This window comes from Oncorhynchus keta, chromosome 4 (genome assembly GCF_023373465.1).
Source record: "Oncorhynchus keta strain PuntledgeMale-10-30-2019 chromosome 4, Oket_V2, whole genome shotgun sequence".
NCBI lineage: Eukaryota > Metazoa > Chordata > Actinopteri > Salmoniformes > Salmonidae > Oncorhynchus > Oncorhynchus keta.
This window is the reverse complement of record NC_068424.1, coordinates 6,132,282-6,154,125: the sequence shown is the minus strand read 5'-3', so window position 1 is coordinate 6,154,125 and position 21,844 is coordinate 6,132,282. Positions and strand designations below refer to the sequence as shown.

At 46.0% G+C, this 21,844-nt stretch overlaps 1 protein-coding gene and 1 long non-coding RNA gene across 4 annotated transcripts in view; one reads left to right on the top strand and one right to left on the bottom strand.

Moving 5' to 3' along the window:
- The window catches only part of LOC118394781 (nuclear receptor coactivator 2-like), a 195,677-nt gene that overhangs the window by 48,260 nt on the left and 125,573 nt on the right, over positions 1 to 21,844 (bottom strand). For all 3 annotated transcript variants that reach the window (XM_052498964.1, XM_052498967.1, XM_052498970.1), the window contains exons 8-11: positions 16,939 to 17,040; positions 16,204 to 16,344; positions 12,323 to 12,470; positions 9,647 to 11,240 (exon numbers count right to left, since the gene is read on the bottom strand). In XM_052498964.1, coding sequence (XP_052354924.1) covers positions 9,647 to 11,240; positions 12,323 to 12,470; positions 16,204 to 16,344; positions 16,939 to 17,040 — 1,985 coding nt within the window. The remainder of the gene's footprint in view (positions 1 to 9,646; positions 11,241 to 12,322; positions 12,471 to 16,203; positions 16,345 to 16,938; positions 17,041 to 21,844) is intronic.
- LOC127916667 (uncharacterized) lies at positions 15,122 to 16,002 on the top strand. Its single transcript, XR_008095493.1, has 3 exons — positions 15,122 to 15,216; positions 15,730 to 15,787; positions 15,962 to 16,002. It is a non-coding gene; the product is annotated as an uncharacterized LOC127916667 (long non-coding RNA).

The following is a 21,844-nucleotide window of genomic DNA, read 5'->3' as shown; positions in this document are numbered from 1 at the left end:
AACGCCACATCACAACGCCACATCACAACGCTACATCACAACGCCACATCACAACGCTACATCACAACGCTACATCACAACGCTACATCACAACGCCACATCACAACGCCACATCACAACGCTACATCACAACGCTACATCACAACGCCACATCACAACGCCACATCACAACGCCACATCACAACGCCACATCACAACGCCACATCACAACGCCACATCACAACGATACATCACAACGCCACATCACAACGCTACATCACAACGCTACATCACTAGCAGTGATGGCTACATCAACGCCACATCGTGAACGCCACATCACAACGCCACATCACAACGCCACATCACAACGCTTTCATCACAACGCCACATCACAACGCCACATCACAACGCTACATCCTGCACAACGCTACATCACAACGCTACATCACAACGCCACATCACAACGCTACATCACAACGCTACATCACAACGCCACATCACAACGCCACATCACATAGACGCCACATCACAACGCTACATCACAACGACTACTTTCACATCACAACGCTACATCACAACGCTACATCACAACGCCACATCACAACGCCACATCACAACGCCACATCACAACGCCACATCACAACGCTACATCACAACGCTGCACAATCAGTGTGATGGCCACATCACAACGCCACATCACAACGCTACATCACAACGCTACATCACAACGCCACATCACAACGCTACATCACAACGCTACATCACAACGCCACATCACAACGCCACATCACAACGCCACATCACAACGCCACATCACAACGCTGGCACCCACCCTTATGTAGAGGACTCAGTGTAAAGTCCCCACACATCAGTAAATACCAATACAGTTGTTCAATTAGGAGCCGAGTTGGTTCAGCCACGGAAAAAGAACAGGAAACCTTCCCGCTTAGCCATGATTGGCTGAGATAACGGGATGGGCTGGACATGCCGAGAGATGAGTTGGGATTGGTCTGCCACGTAGCACCTTCTGTTTATAACATGATCTGCTCAGTAGGAGTAGATAATCCTCTACAGCTTTGTGTTTTTGGTAAACATTAGCCATAGAGAACTGTCAAAGTGATGCTGTCAACAACAACGATGCCCCTGAATTTAGCGGCCGCTAATCGACAAAGATCAGTGAGGAAAAAGTGATGGACTACTTTCTGCACATAGATCAGTGATGGACTACTTTCTGCACATAGATCAGTGATGGACTACTTTCTGCACATAGATCAGTGATGGACTACTTTCTGCACATAGATCAGTGTGATGGACTACTTTCTGCACATAGATCAGTGATGGACTACTTTCTGCACATAGATCAGTGATGGACTACTTTCTGCACATAGATCAGTGTGATGGACTACTTTCTGCACATAGATCCGTGATGGACTACTTTCTGCACATAGATCTGTGATGGACTACTTTCTGCACATAGATCAGTGTGATGGACTACTTTCTGCACATAGATCTGTGATGGACTACTTTCTGCACATAGATCTGTGATGGACTACTTTCTGCACATAGATCTGTGATGGACTACTTTCTGCACATAGATCAGTGTGATGGACTACTTTCTGCACATAGATCAGTGTGATGGACTACTTTCTGCACATAGATCAGTGTGAACTGGAGTGACGACAACGTTGTAGATTGTTACAATCCAAACGGAAAAGACAGTGAAGTGAAGCGTTGGATCCATGAGTACGGGTTGGAGTGGCTACATATTCAGATACTAAACATTTATAATTTGATCAGAACGTCGTTTTCATTGCAAGTTTAAAGGCATAACTGTTAGCTAGCTCGCGAACGTCAGCTTGCTGGCTCACCAACTAAGGTTGTGTGTATGACTGCGTTGTAACTAATATTACGCCACTGTTTACACCTTGTGTATCATGTTGCATGTGACAAATTAAACTTAGATTTGATTTGATATAGTGTGTGTTTCCCAGAGACGTTAATGTGAAGAACAACATGGCCAAGGACAAGATAAAGTGTGTTTTTCTCTGGAGTTTCTTCTTATTGTAGGTTTCCACTTTCACCACTTTTAGTCTTGAAATCTTTGGTTGATTACTCACTCTGAGGCACATGGCCTCACATGAAGTTTTTTCCTAGCCACCGTGCTTCTGGGGCGGTCAGGGTAGCCTAGTGGTTAGAGCGTTGGGCTAGTAACCGGAAGGTTGCAAGTTCAAATCCCCAAGCTGACAAGGTACAAATCTGTCGTTCTGCCCCTGAACAGGCAGTTAACCCAGTTAACTGCCACTACCCAGGCTGTCATTGAAAATAAGAATTTGTTCTTAACTGACTTGCCTAGTAAAATAAATAAAAATTCTACACCTGCATTGCTTGCTGTTTGGGGATTTAGGCTGGGTTTCTGTATAACACTTTGAGATAGCTGAAGGGCTTTATAAATAAATTTGATTTTGATTTGATTTAATGAGATGGGTGGGGCTAAGGGTGTGAACGATGCTGAATGGGTGGAGACAAAGCAGGGCTCTCCAGTAGATGTAGCAAAAACATTCAAGGGCCATTTTCTCGTTACAAGTTTATCAACTTTCAAAGCAGAATTACTTTCCCATTGGTCCTCAAACGCAGTGTAGGATCTACCATTTTGCAGCTCTGAATCTCTCATTTTGCTACATAAGACCGAATATAGTTGGTCAGTCACATTTACAACATTGTTCCATTACTATAACAAAAGCTGGTGCATGGGCTTGACTAGTCAGATTGGCTGGATTTGATCTACCATAGTGCTGAATCTCCACTACGGTCCACGGTGCTGAAGCTCCACTACGGTCCACGGTGCTGAAGCTCCACTACGGTCCACGGTGCTGAATCTCCACTACGGTCCACGGTGCTGAATCTCCACTACGGTCCACGGTGCTGAATCTCCACTACGGTCCACGGTGCTGAATCTCCACTACGGTCCACGGTGCTGAATCTCCACTACGGTCCACGGTGCTGAATCTCCACTACGGTCCACGGTGCTGAATCTCCACTACGGTCCACGGTGCTGAATCTCCACTACGGTCCACGGTGCTGAATCGCCACTACGGTCCACGGTGCTGAATCGCCACTACGGTCCACGGTGCTGAATCTCCACTACGGTCCACGGTGCTGAATCTCCACTACGGTCCACGGTGCTGAATCTCCACTACTAGGCCGATTTGATTGTATGTTTGTTTAGCGGAGAACCTGACACTCTCCCTGTGATAAAGTCACCACAATAAGCCGGTTATCATTACATCTGCCATTACCAGGTGTACAAAAGTATGTGGACACCTGCTCGTCAAACATCTCATTCCAAAATCATGGGCATTAATATGGAGTTGGTCCTCCCCTTTTGCTGCTATAAAAGCCTCCACTCTTCAGCCACAAGAGCATTAGTGAGGTCGGGCACTAATGTTGGGCGATTAGGCCTGGCTCGCAGTCGGTGTTCGATGAGATTGAGACCAGGGCTCTGTGCCGGCCAGTCAAGTACTTCCACACCGATCTCGATAAACCATTTCTTTATGGACCTCGCTTTGTGCACGGGGGGCATTGTCATCCTGAAACAGGAAAGGGCCTTCCCCAAACTGTTGTCACAAAGTTGGAAGCACAGAATCGTCTAGGATGTCATCGTCTGCTGTAGCATTAAGATTTCCCTTCACGGCCTCCCAAGCGGCACTGCAACACAGTGCTAGAGGTGTCACTACAGACCCGGGTTCGATCCTAGGCTGTGAAGCAGCCGGCCCCGACCGGGAGACCCGTAAGGTGGTGCATGCACGTTGACTTCGGTCGCCAGCTGTACAGTCTTTTCTCCGACACATTGGTGCGAGTGGCTTCCGGGTTAAGCGAGCAGTGTGTCAAGAAGCAGTGCGGCTTGGCAGGGTCGTGTTTCGGAGGACATACGGCTCTCGACCTTCGCCTCTCCAGTAAGGCCATTTAAAAAAAAACTAGGCAAGTCAGTTAAGAACAAATTCTTATTTACAATGACGGCCTACCTAGGAACAGTGGGTTAACTGGCCTTGTTCAGGGGCAGAACGGCAGATTTCGGTTACTGGCCCAACGCTCTAACCACTAGGCTGCCATTCTACTGCCAGTGTTTGTCTATGGAGATTGCATGGCTGTGTGAGCAATTTTATACATCTGTCAGCAACACATCTGGCTGAAATAACCAAATCCACTATTTTCATTGTAGAAAATAGTGAAGACATCAAAACTATAAAATAACACATATGGAATCATGTAGTAACCAAAAATCAAAATATATTTTAGATCCTTCAAATAGTCACCCTTTGCCTTGATGACAGCTTTGCACACTCTTGGTATTCTCTCAACCAGCTTCATGAGGTAGTCACCTGGAATGCATTTCAATTAACATGTGTGCCTTGTTAAAAAGTTAATTTGTGGAATTTCTTTCCTTCTTTATGCGTTTGAGCCAATCAGTTGTGTTGTGACAAGGTAGGGGTGGTATACCGAAGAGAGACCTATTTGGTAAAAGACCAAGTCCATGTTATGGCAACAAAAGCTCAAATAAGCAAAGAGAAACAACAGTCCATCATTACTTTAAGACATGAAGGTCAGTCAATCTGGAAGATGTCAAGAACTTTGAATGTTTCTTCAAGTGCAGTCGCAAAAACCATCAAGCACTAGGATGAAACTGGCTCTCATGAGGACCGCCACAGGAAAGGAAGACCCAGAGTTACCTCTGCTGCAGAGGATACATTCATTAGAGTTACCAGCCTCAGAAATTGCAGCCCAAATAAATGCTTCACAGATTTGAGGTAACATACATCTCAACATCAACTGTTCAGAGGAGACTGTGTGAATCAGACCTTCATGGTCGAATTGCTGCAAAGAAACCACTACTAAAAGACACCAATAATAAGAAGAGACTTACTTGGGTCAAGAAACACAAGCAATGGTGAATGGATGATCTCCACATGTGTGGTTCCCACCGTGAAGCATGGAGGAGGAGATGTGATGGTGTGGGGGTGCTTTGCTGGTGACACTGTCTGTGATTTATTTAGAATTCAAGGTACACTTAACCAGCATGGCAACCACGGCATTCTGCAGTAATACACCATCCCATCTGGTTTGGGCTTTGTGGGACTATCATTTGTTTTCCAACAGGACAATAACCAAACACACCTCCAGGCTGTGTAAGGGCTATTTGACCATGGTGGATTATAACAGACATTTTTGTAGGGGTTGATACATTTTTCATTAGGGAAATTTAAGTCAAAGTGGAAATTACAAACTTTAGAAGTATTTTTAAAACTAAAGTACACTACAAGTTTGCATTTCCTGTGATCAAATTAAGATCCTACATCTGTACATGCATTCTCGTGTTTCTTTAACTTATCGTAGTTCTTGTGTGGTTTTTATTCGTACTTTAATTTTTGTATATTTTCAAATGATATATATTATAATCATTGCATTGTTGGGAAAGAGCTTCAAAAGGTAGGAATTTCACTCCACTGCACTTGTCCTTGTGGTGACTAACAAAATGTCTCCGGTTGGTCAAATGTCTGTTGGTTTACTATTCTAGTGGGGACTTCTGGTCACAAGTATAGTTACACACACACACACACACACACACACACACACACACACACACACACACACACACACACACACACACACACACACACACACACACACACACACACACACACACACAGTTCCTGTCTTCCTCCAGCATGGATATTATAATTGTGATGCATTATGGGAGACATTCAGAAAAAAAAAATGATAGGACATTTCTGTCGCTCGGGCCAAGCTGGCACAGGACCAATAGAAACACAGCAATACTGTGGGAGTGTGTGTGTGTGTTTATATTCACGCCAAAAAAACATTTAGATGATATCAACAACAGATAATATCAGAGCAGAAATGAGAAGTCTGGACTTGTTTTTGGACCTACTGTAATACCGTTGGTTAAGTTTGTCCAGGATCGATCTAAGGCTGCAACAATACGACTACATTACCCATAACCCCTTACTCCGAACCCATTCCCCAACTACCAGCCTACACTTCCCAGCTAGGTTCGAACTCCTTCACCCCCAGTCTTTTCTCCGCACACAGCAGAAATAACAGGGGGGAGGAGCCGACTGTACAAAGAGAGAAAAGCACACATCCACTTCCATATGAAAACAAACTACAGCAGATCTTACCCTGCTATTCTCTAATATAAACAGACCTATAGGCTTTCTAAACATTGACTTAAGAGAGAGTAAATAAGTTGTAGTGTCTGAGAACCAACACGAGGGGGCAGCACACTAGACGTCCCTGTCACAGATCGGCTCGGGGCCCAACATTCACCCCCAGCACCGCTTCACACACGTAGTGGAGCAGGGATGAGTTGTGACAGATGCCCCAGGCTCTACCCCGAAAGGCACCCTATTCCCTACATAGTGCTATGGGACTTGGTCAAATGTAGTGCACTATATAGGAAATTATAAACCGGGTGGTTTGAGCCCTGAATGCTGATTGGCTGACAGCCGTGGTATAATCAGACCTTAAACCACGGGTACGACAAAAACAGTTATTTGTTACTGCTCTATTTACATTGGTAACCAGTTTATAACAGCAATAAGGCACCTCGGGGGTTTGTGGTATATGGCCAATATACCATGGCCAAGGGTTGTGTCCAGGCACTCTGTGTTGTGCACAGGCCTTAGTCATGCCTTATTGCTTAATTATGGTGCCATTTGGGATTCAGAATGCCTGGAAAGAGGCGCTGGTGTTTCCACAGTCAAAAACCGGCCTCTTGCAATAGTACACGCACGCACGCACACGCACACGCACACACACACACACGCACACACACACACACACACACACACACACACACACACACACACACACACACACACACACACACACACACACACACACACACACACACACACACACACTTGGCTGCGTTCTCTGTGGGCCATATCAAGTTGCTCTGTCCAGGACCCAGTCTTTTGGCTGTGTTTTCACACAGTGTGTGAGCAACGCTGGCAGAGACAGGATATGGCAGGGAGAGAGGACCCTAAATGAGGTCAGGGATGATGAGGTCACGATCGCGTTCTCTACTCCCTCTCAGGTCCTTAGTGAGCTATATAGAATGTGATTTGGGACACAACTCATATCTAACATTAACGCTATTATTAATCCAAGTCATTGAGAACAAACAGTAATTTTAAACAACGATGAGAATCCTTTGAGGTTCCATGTATAATATAATAATATATGCCATTTAGCAGACGCTTTTATCCAAAGCAACTTACAGTCATGTGTGCATACATTCTACGTATGGGTGGTCCCGGGATTGAACCCACTACCCTGGCGTTACAAGCGCCATGCTCTACCAACTGAGCTACAGAAGGACCCACACACACATGTCATCTGTTTTTATTTTATTTAACCTTTAATTAACTAGGCAAGTCAGTCAAGAGCAAATTCTTATTTATGATGATGGCCTACCCGGGGAACTGCCTTGTTCAGGGCAAGAATGACAGATTTTTACCTTGTCAGCTTCGGGGAGTTGATCCAGCAACCTTTCGGTTACTGGCCAAATGCACTAACCACTAGGCTACCTGCCGCCTCTACACTCTAACCACTAGGCTACCTGCCACCTCTACGCACTAACCACTAGGCTACCTGCTTCTGTTACTGATGACCTTTGGTATCTACCGTTTAGACTACCAATGGGAAAAGGTAACTACCGTCTAGACGACCAGGGGAAAAGGTCATCTACCGTCTAGACGACCAGGGGAAAAGGTCATCTACCGTCTAGACCACTAGGGGAAATGGGATCTACCGTCTAGACGACCAGGGGAAATGGGATCTACCGTCTAGACCACTAGGGGAAATGGGATCTACCGTCTAGACGACCAGGGGAAATGGGATCTACCGTCTAGACGACCAGGGAAAATGGGATCTACCGTCTAGACCACTAGGGGAAATGGGATCTAACGTCGAGACGACCAGGGGAAAAGGTAATCTACCGTCTAGACTACCAGGGGAAATGGGATCTACCGTCTAGACTACCAGGGAAATGGGATCTACCGTCTAGACGACCAGGGAAAAGGTCATCTACCGTCTAGACTACCAGGGGAAATGGCATCTACCGTCTAGACTACCAGGGGAAATGGGATCTACCGTCTAGACTACCAGGGGAAATGGGATCTACCGTCTAGACTACCAGGGGAAATGGGATCTACCGTCTAGTCCGTCCATATGTTAAAAAGGACTAACATGTCAACTACAGAACTAAGCCAACCTCAGCGTGAGCTTTGGTAGTGAATGGTATGAACTTTGAACTCTTACTCACTAAAGAAGTGAGACATCCTAGCCTTTGAGTTAACAACAGCAGCTGTAAATGTGGGCTAGGAGAGGACAGACAGAGTATCCCCTCTACCAACCAATGACGACACTACAACGTATCCCGTTCACCACCGTAGACACTCTTCAAAGGACAAAGGACTCGGTTGGGCAACACGGCCTTCCATCTACCACCAACCTATTGAAGCGCAGCTCAGAGTAAATATTTATTGCATTTTCCTTTTCCAAATGGGCGGTAATTTAGAATGCATAAGATACTGTATTTACGATAGCACAGCATCTTCCTTTGTTACTCAGTCTTCCCGCTCTTTCACTCAAACCCAGCCCCTTTTCTTTGTGTAACCAGCTGTCATATCTGCTCCGTCTGCTAGGGACGTTTTCCTTTATGACATAATTTGTAATCAAGGTATGATTCATTCTGTATATATGTAATCCTGTGTGATTAGTTAGGTTTTCAGTAAATAAATAATTAAACCCAATTTTGAATTGCTGATTCTACTTGTTAGCCAGGGTTCGTGAAGATAACCAAGAATTTACAACTTTCAGATGAGACTGAAATAAGGTGATGATTAATATTGACTGCTATTGATGTAAAATATTACTAGGTCTTTAAGAGTTTATTCGGAAGATAACAGCTCTATAAATATTATTTTGTGGTGCCCAGACTTTCTAGTTAATTACATCTACATGATTAGCTCAATCAGGTAATATTAATTACAGAGAAAGGATTTTATAGAATAGCATGTCATATCACTTAATCCGGCAAAGCCAAAGACACGACAACACCGACTCTCTCATTCTAGAACACCGACTCTCTCATTCTAGAACACCGACTCTCTCATTCTAGAACACCGACTCTCTCATTCTAGAACACCGACTCTCTCATTCTAGAACACCGACTCTCTCATTCTAGAACACCGACTCTCTCATTCTAGAACACCGACTCTCTCATTCTAGAACACCGACTCTCTCATTCTAGATTCTCTGAATATGACACGACTTATACTTTTGACAATGAGGACCTTTATCAAGTTCCCCAGCACTAGTCAGTTTAATTTGTGGATATTATTTTTTATGTCTCTGTGTGCAGTTTGGAGGGAGTTTCTATCCAACACAATGACTGGAAGTATTCCTCTATTAAATACCATTCATTCAACATCAACTATCATTCCAAAAAAACAAAATAAAACGATCTAATGAAAATATCACTAATCGTTAATAATCATTCCGTCAACTTGCACCCAAACCATGGTGCTACTCATCCTTTACAATTATGAGTCATAAATGAGAGAAATCTCATGCCACCCACCTGCTCAGAGCGATCATATCCTGTATCCTGTTTCTCAGTCTTCACATGGATGGGGTGTTTCATCTCCGTCTTCACCTCTCCTCCTCCTCCTCCCTCCATCCTAGCCTGCCTCTCCTTCATGCCCCCCTCCTCTTCATCCAGCAGGTACCTCAGCAGTGCATTGTCCTTCTTCTTAGGACTCAGGGGCTCCTGTTTGGAGGAGAGGTTTCCATCTGTACCCCCTCCTGTACCCACCTGGGTGTTGACGTTACTCCCCTGCTCTCCCAGCTCTTTGCCAGTGGCCTCAGCGGTGAGCTTGGCCAGGTCGACAGGAGAGGTGCTGTTCTGGAGCAGCCTGTGGAGTATTTTGTGTTTCTCCTTTAGGGATGTGGCGTGGCCCCCTGGGGCCCCTGGACCATGAGGGCCCCCCAGCCCTGACGAGGGGTCCTTGGGGTCTCCTCCTCCGTTGGGAGACGGGGGGGTGTCGAGGGGTTCGGACTTGGTGGTGAGGAGCTGGAGTAGTTTGGTGTGGCCCTTGTTGTCGTGGAGGACACGGCTCTGCGCGTTGGGGCCGTCGTTTGAGCCGTCCCTCTCCTCTTTGACGTCACCGTGGTTACCGCTGCTACCGTTTCCGTCAGTCTGTCTGTCCATCTGTCTCTGGTCGTACTGTCCACCCTGCTCTCCGTGAGGATCCACGTTAGTGCCACCGCCAACTTTCGACATCATGTGAGGGTTGACCCCTGCCCCCATCGTGATGCCGGCTGGCGACCCCATCATCTTCCTGTCCGGTGACCCTAGCGTGTGTGTGTGCGAATGCCCCCCAGCGCCATGAATGTGTGGGTGAACGCAACCGCCGTGACCAACCCCGTGACACTCACTCAGGGCCTGCAGGGCCGACAGAGAACTACTGGTGTAACTGTTAGCCTGACTGTTAGCCTGACTGTTAGCCTGACTGTTAGCATGACTGTTAGCATGACTGTTAGCATGACTGTTAGCATGACTGTTAGCATGACTGTTAGCATGACTGTTAGCCGCAGGACCGCTACCTCCTACTGCAACCCCTGTTCCAGACCCACACATCCCCACAGGGGAGGGCGAGTGCAGGCATGGGGCCACGCGAGGGCTCCCTGCCATCCCTGGACTCGCCCGGTGCCTAGGGGACAGCATCGAGTTCTGTTGCCCCAGATGGGGGCCTCCGGCTGGGGTCGGGCTGCCTCGAGACGGGCTGCTCATCCTCCAGCTGGCCCCTTGCTGGTGGGGATGGTTGGGGGGGTTCATGCCCATGCCGCCCTGCATCCCTCCAGGGTAGCCCATGGGCTGGGGAGGGCAACCGTAACGGTAGCCCTGCATGTGTCCAGACCCGGACCCCATGGGTCCGAGCCCTGGTTCTCTGGACCCTGGACCTCCATGAGGAAGGGAGAAGGGCGTGCTGTTGGAGCTGATCGTGGTGTCCTGTCCCTGGGGCACCAGGCCAGATATTGTCCCCGGGGTTGGAGGTGTCATTGAGGGGTTGGGGACCATTGGTTTGGGGCCGGGGCCCATCACTGTCCCATGCTGGCCCTGTCCACCGGGCCCCATGTCCTGACCCGGCCCCATACCACACACTGACTGCTCTCTGGGGATAACACACGGGATACAAGAGGTGGAGGTTACACACACACAGAGCAGTAACACAGAGCAGCAACACACACACACACACACACACACAGAACATTAAATTCTCTGGCAACAGTTCTGGTGGACATTACTGCTGTCAGCATTCCAAATCCACGCTCACTCAAAACTTGAGACATCTGTGGCATTGTGTAGTGTGACAAAACTGCACATTTTAGAATGGTATTTTATTGCACCCAGCACAAGGTGCACCTGTGTAATGCTCATGCTGTTGAATCAGATTGTTGATATGCCACACCTGTCCGGTGGATGGATTATCTTGGCAAAGAAGAAATGCTCCCTAACAGGGTTGTAAACAAATTTGGGGTCAGAGCTGGGGTCAGGGGTTATGGAACGTTCCTCTGTAGCAGGTGTAGAGACATGTAGAGCTGGGGTTCAGGGGTTAGGGGTCAGGGGTTAGGGAACGTACCTCTGTAGCAGGTGTAGAGACATGTAGAGCTGGGGTTCAGGGGTTAGGGGTCAGGGGTTAGGGAACGTACCTCTGTAGCAGGTGAGAGACATGTAGAGCTGGGGTTCAGGGGTTAGGGGTCAGGGGTTAGGGAATGTACCTCTGTAGCAGGTGAGAGACATGTAGAGCTGGGGTTCAGGGGTTAGGGATCAGGGGTTAGGGAACGTACCTCTGTAGGAGGTGTAGAGACATGTAGAGCTGGGGTTCAGGGGTTAGGGGTCAGGGAACATACCTCTGTAGCAGGTGTAGAGACATGTAGAGCTGGGGTTCAGGGGTTAGGGGTTAGGGAACGTACCTCTGTAGCAGGTGTAGAGACATGTAGAGCTGGGGTTCAGGGGTTAGGGGTCAGGGGTTAGGGAACGTACCTCTGTAGCAGGTGTAGAGACATGTAGAGCTGGGGTTCAGGGGTTAGGGGTCAGGGGTTAGGGAACGTACCTCTGTAGCAGGTGTAGAGACATGTAGAGCTGAGGTTCAGGGGTTAGGGGTCAGGGGTTAGGGAACGTACCTCTGTAGCAGGTGTAGAGACATGTAGAGCTGGGGTTCAGGGGTTAGGGGTCAGGGGTTAGGGAACGTACCTCTGTAGCAGGTGTAGAGACATGTAGAGCTGGGGTTCGTTGGTGGCAGGGGAGCGGACCAGCTTGCTCTTGGTGTGAGCCGACACGATGGTCCCGTCTGACAGAGAGAACCTGTAGATGGGGCTGAATGCCTGGCCGTGACGCAACACTGCAGAGAGACGCACAGCGGCGAGGCAGAGTTAAACGAGGCAAGCTGGGATTCAAACAACAGAGCAGGCACCCCGGCACAGCTGAGGGATCGGGGCTGGAGAAACGCCACTACTTTGGATGCATCCATGAAATCAACATGATGTGTTGAAATTCTCTAAGATGATATAGGTCTAGTCTAAGATGATATAGGTCTAGTCTAAGATGATATAGGTCTAGTCTAAGATGATATAGGCCTAGTCTAAGATGATAAAGGTCTAGTCTAAGATGATATAGGTCTAGTCTAAGATGATATAGGTCTAGTCTAAGATGATATAGGTCTAGTCTAAGATGATATAGGTCTAGTCTAAGATGATATAGGTCTAGTCTAAGATGATATAGGTCTAGTCTAAGATGATATAGGTCTAGTCTAAGATGATATAGGTCTAGTCTAAGATGATATAGGTCTAGTCTAAGATGATATAGGTCTAGTCTAAGATGATATAGGCCTAGTCTAAGATGATATAGGCCTAGTCTAAGATGATATAGGCCTAGTCTAAGATGATATAGGGCTTGTCTAAGATGATATAGGCCTTGTCTAAGATGATATAGGCCTTGTCTAAGATGATATAGGTCTTGTCTAAGATGATATAGGTCTAGTCTAAGATGATATAGGCCTTGTCTAAGATGATATAGGTCTAGTCTAAGATGATATAGGCCTTGTCTAAGATGATATAGGTCTAGTCTAAGATGATATAGGTCTAGTCTAAGATGATATAGGTCTAGTCTAAGATGATATAGGCCTTGTCTAAGATGATATAGGCTTCGTCTGGTAGTCTAAGATGATATAGGCTTCGTCTGGTAGTCTAAGATGATATAGGCTTCGTCTGGTAGTCTAAGATGATATAGGTCTTGTCAGGTAGTCTAAGATGATATAGATCTCGTCAGGTAGTCTAAGATGATACAGGCCTCGTCAGGTAGTCTAAGATGATATAGGCCTCGTCTGGTAGTCTAAGATGATATAGGCCTCGTCTGGTAGTCTAAGATGATATAGGCCTCGTCTGGTAGTCTAAGATGATATAGGCCTCGTCTGGTAGTCTAAGATGATACAGGCCTCGTCTGGTAGTCTAAGATGATATAGGCCTCGTCTGGTAGTCTAAGATGATATAGGCCTCGTCTGGTAGTCTAAGATGATACAGGCCTCGTCTGGTAGTCTAAGATGATACAGGCCTCGTCTGGTAGTCTAAGATGATATAGGCCTCGTCTGGTAGTCTAAGATGATACAGGCCTCGTCTGGTAGTCTAAGATGATACAGGCCTCGTCTGGTAGTCTAAGATGATACAGGCCTCGTCTGGTAGTCTAAGATGATACAGGCCTCGTCTGGTAGTCTAAGATGATACAGGCCTCGTCTGGTAGTCTAAGATGATACAGGCCTCGTCTGGTAGTCTAAGATGATATACAGGCCTCGTCTGGTAGTCTAAGATGATACAGGCCTCGTCTGGTAGTCTAAGATGATACAGGCCTCGTCAAGTAGTCTAAGATGATACAGGCCTCGTCAGGTAGTCTAAGATGATATACAGGCCTCGTCTGGTAGTCTAAGATGATACAGGCCTCGTCTGGTAGTCTAAGATGATATAGGCCTCGTCTGGTAGTCTAAGATGATACTACAGGCCTCGTCTGGTAGTCTAAGATGATACAGGCCTCGTCTGGTAGTCTAAGATGATACAGGCCTCGTCTGGTAGTCTAAGATGATACAGGCCTCGTCTGGTAGTCTAAGATGATACAGGCCTCGTCTGGTAGTCTAAGATGATACAGGCCTCGTCTGGTAGTCTAAGATGATATACAGGCCTCGTCTGGTAGTCTAAGATGATACAGGCCTCGTCTGGTAGTCTAAGATGATACAGGCCTCGTCAAGTAGTCTAAGATGATACAGGCCTCGTCTGGTAGTCTAAGATGATACAGGCCTCGTCTGGTAGTCTAAGATGATATAGGCCTCGTCTGGTAGTCTAAGATGATACTACAGGCCTCGTCTGGTAGTCTAAGATGATACAGGCCTCGTCTGATGATACAGGTCTCTAAGATGATACAGGCCTCGTCTGGTAGTCTAAGATGATACAGGCCTCGTCTGGTAGTCTAAGATGATACAGGCCTCGTCTGGTAGTCTAAGATGATATACAGGCCTCGTCTGGTAGTCTAAGATGATATAGGCCTCGTCTGGTAGTCTAAGATGATACAGGCCTCGTCTGGTAGTCTAAGATGATATAGGCCTCGTCTGGTAGTCTAAGATGATACAGGCCTCGTCTGGTAGTCTAAGATGATATAGGCCTCGTCAGGTAGTCTAAGATGATATAGGCCTCGTCTGGTAGTCTAAGATGATACAGGCCTCGTCTGGTAGTCTAAGATGATATAGGCCTCGTCAGGTAGTCTAAGATGATATAGGCCTCGTCAGGTAGTCTAAGATGATACAGGCCTCGTCTGGTAGTCTAAGATGATATAGGCCTCGTCAGGTAGTCTAAGATGATATAGGCCTCGTCTGGTAGTCTAAGATGATACAGGCCTCGTCAGGTAGTCTAAGATGATATAGGCCTCGTCTGGTAGTCTAAGATGATACAGGCCTCGTCAGGTAGTCTAAGATGATACAGGCCTCGTCTGGTAGTCTAAGATGATACAGGCCTCGTCAGGTAGTATAAGATGATACAGGCCTCGTCTGGTAGTCTAAGATGATACAGGCCTCGTCAGGTAGTATAAGATGATACAGGCCTCGTCAGGTAGTCTAAGATGATACAGGCCTCGTCTGGTAGTCTAAGATGATACAGGCCTCGTCTGGTAGTCTAAGATGATATAGGCCTCGTCAGGTAGTCTAAGATGATACAGGCCTCGTCTGGTAGTCTAAGATGATACAGGCCTCGTCTGGTAGTCTAAGATGATACAGGCCTCGTCAGGTAGTCTAAGATGATACAGGCCTCGTCAGGTAGTCTAAGATGATACAGGCCTCGTCAGGTAGTCTAAGGCCTCGTCAGGTAGTATAAGATGATACAGGCCTCGTCTGGTAGTCTAAGATGATATAGACCTCGTCAGGTAGTCTAAGATGATACAGGCCTCGTCTGGTAGTCTAAGATGATACAGGCCTCGTCTGGTAGTCTAAGATGATACAGGCCTCGTCTGGTAGTATAAGATGATACAGGCCTCGTCAGGTAGTATAAGATGATACAGGCCTCGTCAGGTAGTATAAGATGATACAGGCCTCGTCAGGTAGTCTAAGATGATACAGGCCTCGTCAGGTAGTCTAAGATGATACAGGCCTCGTCAGGTAGTATAAGATGATACAGGCCTCGTCAGGTAGTATAAGATGATACAGGCCTCGTCAGGTAGTATAAGATGATACAGGCCTCGTCTGGTAGTCTAAGATGATATAGGCCTCGTCAGGTAGTCTCAGACGATATAGACCTCGTCAGGTAGTCTAAGATGATATAGGCCTCGTCTGGTAGTCTAAGATGATACAGGCCTCGTCAGGTAGTCTAAGATGATACAGGCCTCGTCAGGTAGTCTAAGATGATATAGGCCTCGTCTGGTACTCTAAGATGATACAGGCCTCGTCTGGTAGTCTAAGATGATACAGGCCTCGTCAGGTAGTCTAAGATGATATAGGCCTCGTCTGGTAGTCTAAGATGATACAGGCCTCGTCAGGTAGTCTAAGATGATACAGGCCTCGTCTGGTAGTCTAAGATGATATAGGCCTCGTCAGGTAGTCTCACCCTCTTGTTGGTGTCTCTTGGCGAAGGACATCTCTCCGTCGTTCTGTAGGTGAAACCTCTGGATGCTTCTCCTCACCAGGTCTTCCCAGCCAGGCTTCATAGAGGCTCTCAGAAGACTGGTGTCTAGTGACGTGATCTTACCTAGGGACACAGCAGAGGGAGAGAGAGAGACAGGCTACTGATCACAAATGTGTGTGTATATACTGTCCACACATCAGTGGCAGGTAGGAGCCAGACAGACAGACAAGTTGGTGATCCTACAGTGACTTTATACTTTACCTCACAGCCAGTTGAAAGAGGAGCACAGTGTGTGTTTGTGTGTGTGTGTGTGTTTGTGTGTGGTGGGCATTTATCCTGTACTATATAATCGGTGTCAACAGTTCGATATAGAGTTTGAGGTTCTTTATGTTCAGAAGCGTGTGTGTTAACAGGAACAGTAGCTGGTGCTTGGGCACTGCCCAGGCTGAGAGAGGGGTGGCAAACAGCTGGAAGACAGGTCTCTACAATGGTTCTCTCTTGACAGTGACAACCTGAGAAACTTGCTCTGTCATTGGCTACCTCCCTACCTAGTCATTAAAGACGGTTCTGCAATTGATTCCAGTCCGTCTGACCATTTATAGATAGTTCTTAATCAATCAGAAAACAGTCTGGTGTACTGCCTTGGTCATAATTCTGTGGCGGTGTGATTGGTTAATGTCAGACAGCTGGTATGATCGCAGTGCTGTGATTGGTTACCTTGCAGGTCCTGCCGGGTGGTGAAGCTCTCGTGCGTGGGGAGAACGGGACGCTCCTTCATGGGCATCCTGCGAGCCACACATATCAGACATGACTGGAAGTCTAGAGGGGGAGAGAGACAGGGGGGGGGACAGGAGGGAGAGAGAGAGGAGGGGGAGAGAGAGAGAGGGGAGAAAAGAAGAGAGAGAGAGAGAGAGAGAGAGAGAGGAGGGGAGAGAGAGAGGAGGGGAGAGAGAGAGGAGGGGAGAGAGAGAGAGGAGGGGAGAGAGATAGAGAGGAGGGGAGAGGAGAGAGGAGAGAGAGAGAGATAGAGAGGAGGGGAGAGAGATAGAGAGGAGGGGAGAGAGATAGAGAGTGGAGGGAGAGAGAGAGAGTGGAGGGAGAGAGAGAGGAGGGGAGAGAGTGACAGCAGGGGAGAGAGAAAGAGAGGAGGGGAGAGAGTGACAGGAGGGGAGAGAGAGAGGAGGGAGAGAGAGTGACATGAGGGGAGAGAGAGAGGAGGGAGAGAGAGAGAGAGAGAGATAGAGAGGAGGGGAGATTTCAGCCCCAGAAACTAGAATATGCATATAATTGTCAGATTATGATAGCAAACACTCTAAAGTTTCCAAAACTGTAAAAAATATTGTCTGTGAGTATAACAGAACTGATATTGCAGGTGAAAGCCTGAGGAAAATCCAATCAGGAAGTGCCTCTTATTTTGAAACCTTTCTGTTCCTATGCATGCCTATCCTCCATTTAAAGGGATATCAACCATATACCTTTTTCTATGGCTTCCCCAAGGTGTCGACAGTCTGCAGACATAGTTTCAGGCTTTTATTTTGAAAAATGAGCGTGAAAGATCACATTGAGTAAGTGGATAGGTGGGGGCTCTCAGAGTGAGTTTTGCGCTACAGAGTAAAGTGGCCATCGTTCCTCCTGTTGTTATTGAAAAAGCTACACACCCGGTTGATATATAATCAAATATATATTTTAAAAACAACCTGAGGATTGATTATTAAAAACGTTTGACATGTTTCTGTGGACATGATGGATATTATTTGGAATATACCTCTGCGTTGTGGTGACCGCTCTTTCCTGTGGATTTTCTGAACATAACGCAACAAACAAACGTCTGTATTTTGGATATAAAAATAATCTTTATGGAACAAAAGGAACATTTGTTGTGTAACTGGGAGTCTCGCGAGTGAAAACATCCGAAGATCATCAAAGATAAAAGATTAATTTGATTGTCTGTCTGATTTCCGTGACCTAGCTACTTAATGCTTAGTGTACATAATGTTATGTTATGCTATCGATAAACTTGGATTGCTTTCGCTGTAAAGCATAATTTCAAAATGACAGGTGGATTAACAAAAGGCTAAGCTGTGTTTTGCAATATTGCACTTGTGATTTTCATGAATATGAATATTTTTTTTGTAATTATCCCGCTACTGGGATGTGCGTCAACAAGTTAAAGAGAGAAGTGGTTTATCCATACATCTCTGTTTCGGATAGATAGCTCTTCGTGTTGTTGTTTGTTTAGTATTTTCCAATTTTCCCAGAAGTGGTTCGATTCTATGGATTCTTCAAATACATCAAACTGATTTCTGTTGTGTAGGTTCCTCTTTTTTTCTTTTTCTGAGGCTCTGCTTTTGGTTTTCTCAAATTTTTCTAGGGTTTTTGTATTTTTCAACAAAAATATACTGTTCAATATCAATATACTGTTTTAGGCTTCCTACTGCCAAGTTTACACCTTTACAATTACAGTGAAACATTTTGTCCAGGAAGATGTCTAAAAGGGATTGCATTTGTTGTTGCCAAATTGTTTTTTGGTCGGTTTCCACACTACTTTCCTTCCATCTGTAGCATTTCCTCCCCTTATACAGTTTTCTTTGGCTTTGATGCCTCATGATTGTGTATTTTTCTGTTCAAGTAGACTGTGATTTTGCTGTGATCTGATAGAGGTGTCAGTGGGCTGACTGAACGCTGAGAGAATCTGGGTACAGATTGTAACAGAGCTGTAGGGATACCTACCCTAGGAGTGTCCTCGAAGCCTACCATTGACTATGTACAGACCCAGGATGTAACAGAGCTGTAGGGGTACCTACCATAGGAGTGTCCTCGAAGCCTACCATTGACTATGTACAGACCCAGGATGTAACAGAGCTGTAGGGGTACCTACCATAGGAGTGTCCTCGAAGCCTACCATTGACTATGTACAGACCCAGGATGTAACAGAGCTGTAGGGGTACCTACCATAGGAGTGTCCTCGAAGCCTACCATTGACTATGTACAGACCCAGGATGTAACAGAGCTGTAGGGGTACCTACCATAGGAGTGTCCTCGAAGCCTACCATTGACTATGTACAGACCCAGGATGTAACAGAGCTGTAGGGGTACCTACCATAGGAGTGTCCTCGAAGCCTACCATTGACTATGTACAGACCCAGGATGTAACAGATAGGGGTACCTAACGAAGCCTACCATTGACTATGTACAGACCCAGGATGTAACAGAGCTGTAGGGGTACCTACCGTAGGAGTGTCCTCGAAGCCTACCATTGACTATGTACAGACCCAGGATGTAACAGAGCTGTAGGGGTACCTACCCTAGGAGTGTCCTCGAAGCCTACCATTGACTATGTACAGACCCAGGATGTAACAGAGCTGTAGGGGTACCTACCATAGGAGTGTCCTCGAAGCCTACCATTGACTATGTACAGACCCAGGATGTAACAGAGCTGTAGGGGTACCTACCATAGGAGTGTCCTCGAAGCCTACCATTGACTATGTACAGACCCAGGATGTAACAGAGCTGTAGGGGTACCTACCATAGGAGTGTCCTCGAAGCCTACCATTGACTATGTACAGACCCAGGATGTAACAGAGCTGTAGGGGTACCTACCATAGGAGTGTCCTCGAAGCCTACCATTGAGTATGTACAGACCCAGGATGTAACAGAGCTGTAGGGGTACCTACCATAGGAGTGTCCTCGAAGCCTACCATTGACTATGTACAGACCCAGCGTGTGACAGAACTGCAGGAGCCCTCTATAACGCCCTCAATTCAAATTTGAACATCAAAACCAGTTCAAATGTCTATACTTATAAATGTAATTTAAGTGGGAAGTTTACAGACACTTAGGTCGGAGTCATTAAAACTCGTTTTTCAACCACTCCACAAATGTCTTGTTAACAAACTATAGTTTTGGCAAGTCGGTTAGGACATCTACTTTGTACATGACAAGTAATTTTAACCAACAATTGTTTAAAGACAGAATATTTCACTTATAATTCACTGTATCACAATTCCAGTGGGTCAGAAGTTTACATACACTAAGTTGAATGTGCCTTTTTAAACAGCTTGGAAAATTCCAGATAATGTCATGGCTTTAGAAGCTTCTGATAGGCTAATTGACATTATTTGAGTTAAATTGGAGGTGTACCTGTGGATGCATTTCAAGGCCTACCTTTGCTTGACATCATGGGAAAATCAAAAGAAATCAGCCAAGACCTCAGAAAACAAATTGTAGACCTCCACAAGTCTGGTTCATCCTTGGGAACAATTTCCAAACTCTTGAAGGAACCACGTTCATCTGTACACGCAATAGTACGCAAGTATAAACACCATGGAACCACACAGCCATCATACCGCTCAGGAAGGAGACGTGTTCTGTCTCCTAGAGATGAACGTACTTTGCTGCGAAAAGTGCAAATCATTCCCAGAACAAAAGCAAAGGACCTTGTGAAGATGCTGGAGGAAACAGGTACAAAAGTATCTATATCCACAGTAAAACGAGTCCTATATCGACATAACCTGAAAGGCCGCTCAGCAAGGAAGAAGCCATTGTTCCAAAACTGCCATAAAAAAGCCAGACTACTGTTTGCAACTGCACATGGGGACAAAGATCGTACTTTTTGGAGGAATGTCGTCTGGTCTTACGAAACAAAAATAGAACTGTTTGGCCATAATGACCATTGTTATGTTTGGAGGAAAAAGGGGGAGGCTTGCAAACCGAAGAACACCATCCCATCTGCGAAGCACGGGGGTGGCAGCATCATGTTGTGGGGGTGCTTTGCTGCAGGAGGGACTTGTGCACTTCACAAAATAGATGGCATCATGAGGCAGGAACATTATGTGGATATATTGAAGAAACATCTCAAGACATCAGTCAGGAAGTTAAAGCTTGTTCGCAAATGGGTCTTTCAAATGGACAATGACCCCACGCATACTTCCAAAGTTGTGGCAAAATGGCTTAAGGACAACAAAGTCAAGGTATCGGAGTGGCCATCACAAAGCCCTGACCTCAATCCCATAGAAAATGTGTGAGCAGAAATGAAAAAGTGTGTGTGAGCAAGGAGGCCTACAAACCTGACTCCATTAAACCATCTCTGTCAGGAGGAAGGGGCCAAAATTCACCCAACATATTGTGGGAAGCTTGTGGAAGGCTACCCGAAAAGTTTGACCCAAGTTAAACAATTTAAAGGAAATGCTACCAAAATGAATTGAGTGCATGTAAACTTCTGACCCACTGAGAACGTGATGAAATAAATAAAAAGGTGAAATAAATCACCTCTCTCTACTATTATTCTGACATTTCACGTTCTTAAAATAAAGTGGTGATCCTAACGGACCTAAAACAGGGAATGTATATGGATTAAATGTCAGGAATGGTGAAAAACTGAGTTTAAATGTATTTGGCTAAGGCGTATGTAAACTTCTAACGTCAACTATATGTATATATATATATAAATATAAAATCAGGGAGTGATTTATACCTGGAACACCAGGTGAGTGATATTAAATGTCAGGTAAAACAGGAATAAAAGTGATTCAGTCCGGAGCTCGAAGGGGAATAGCCTTGATAGCTAGCTATAAGGGAATAGGAGGCAGAACTGGTTCTAATTTCCTTAAATCAGCATGACGAT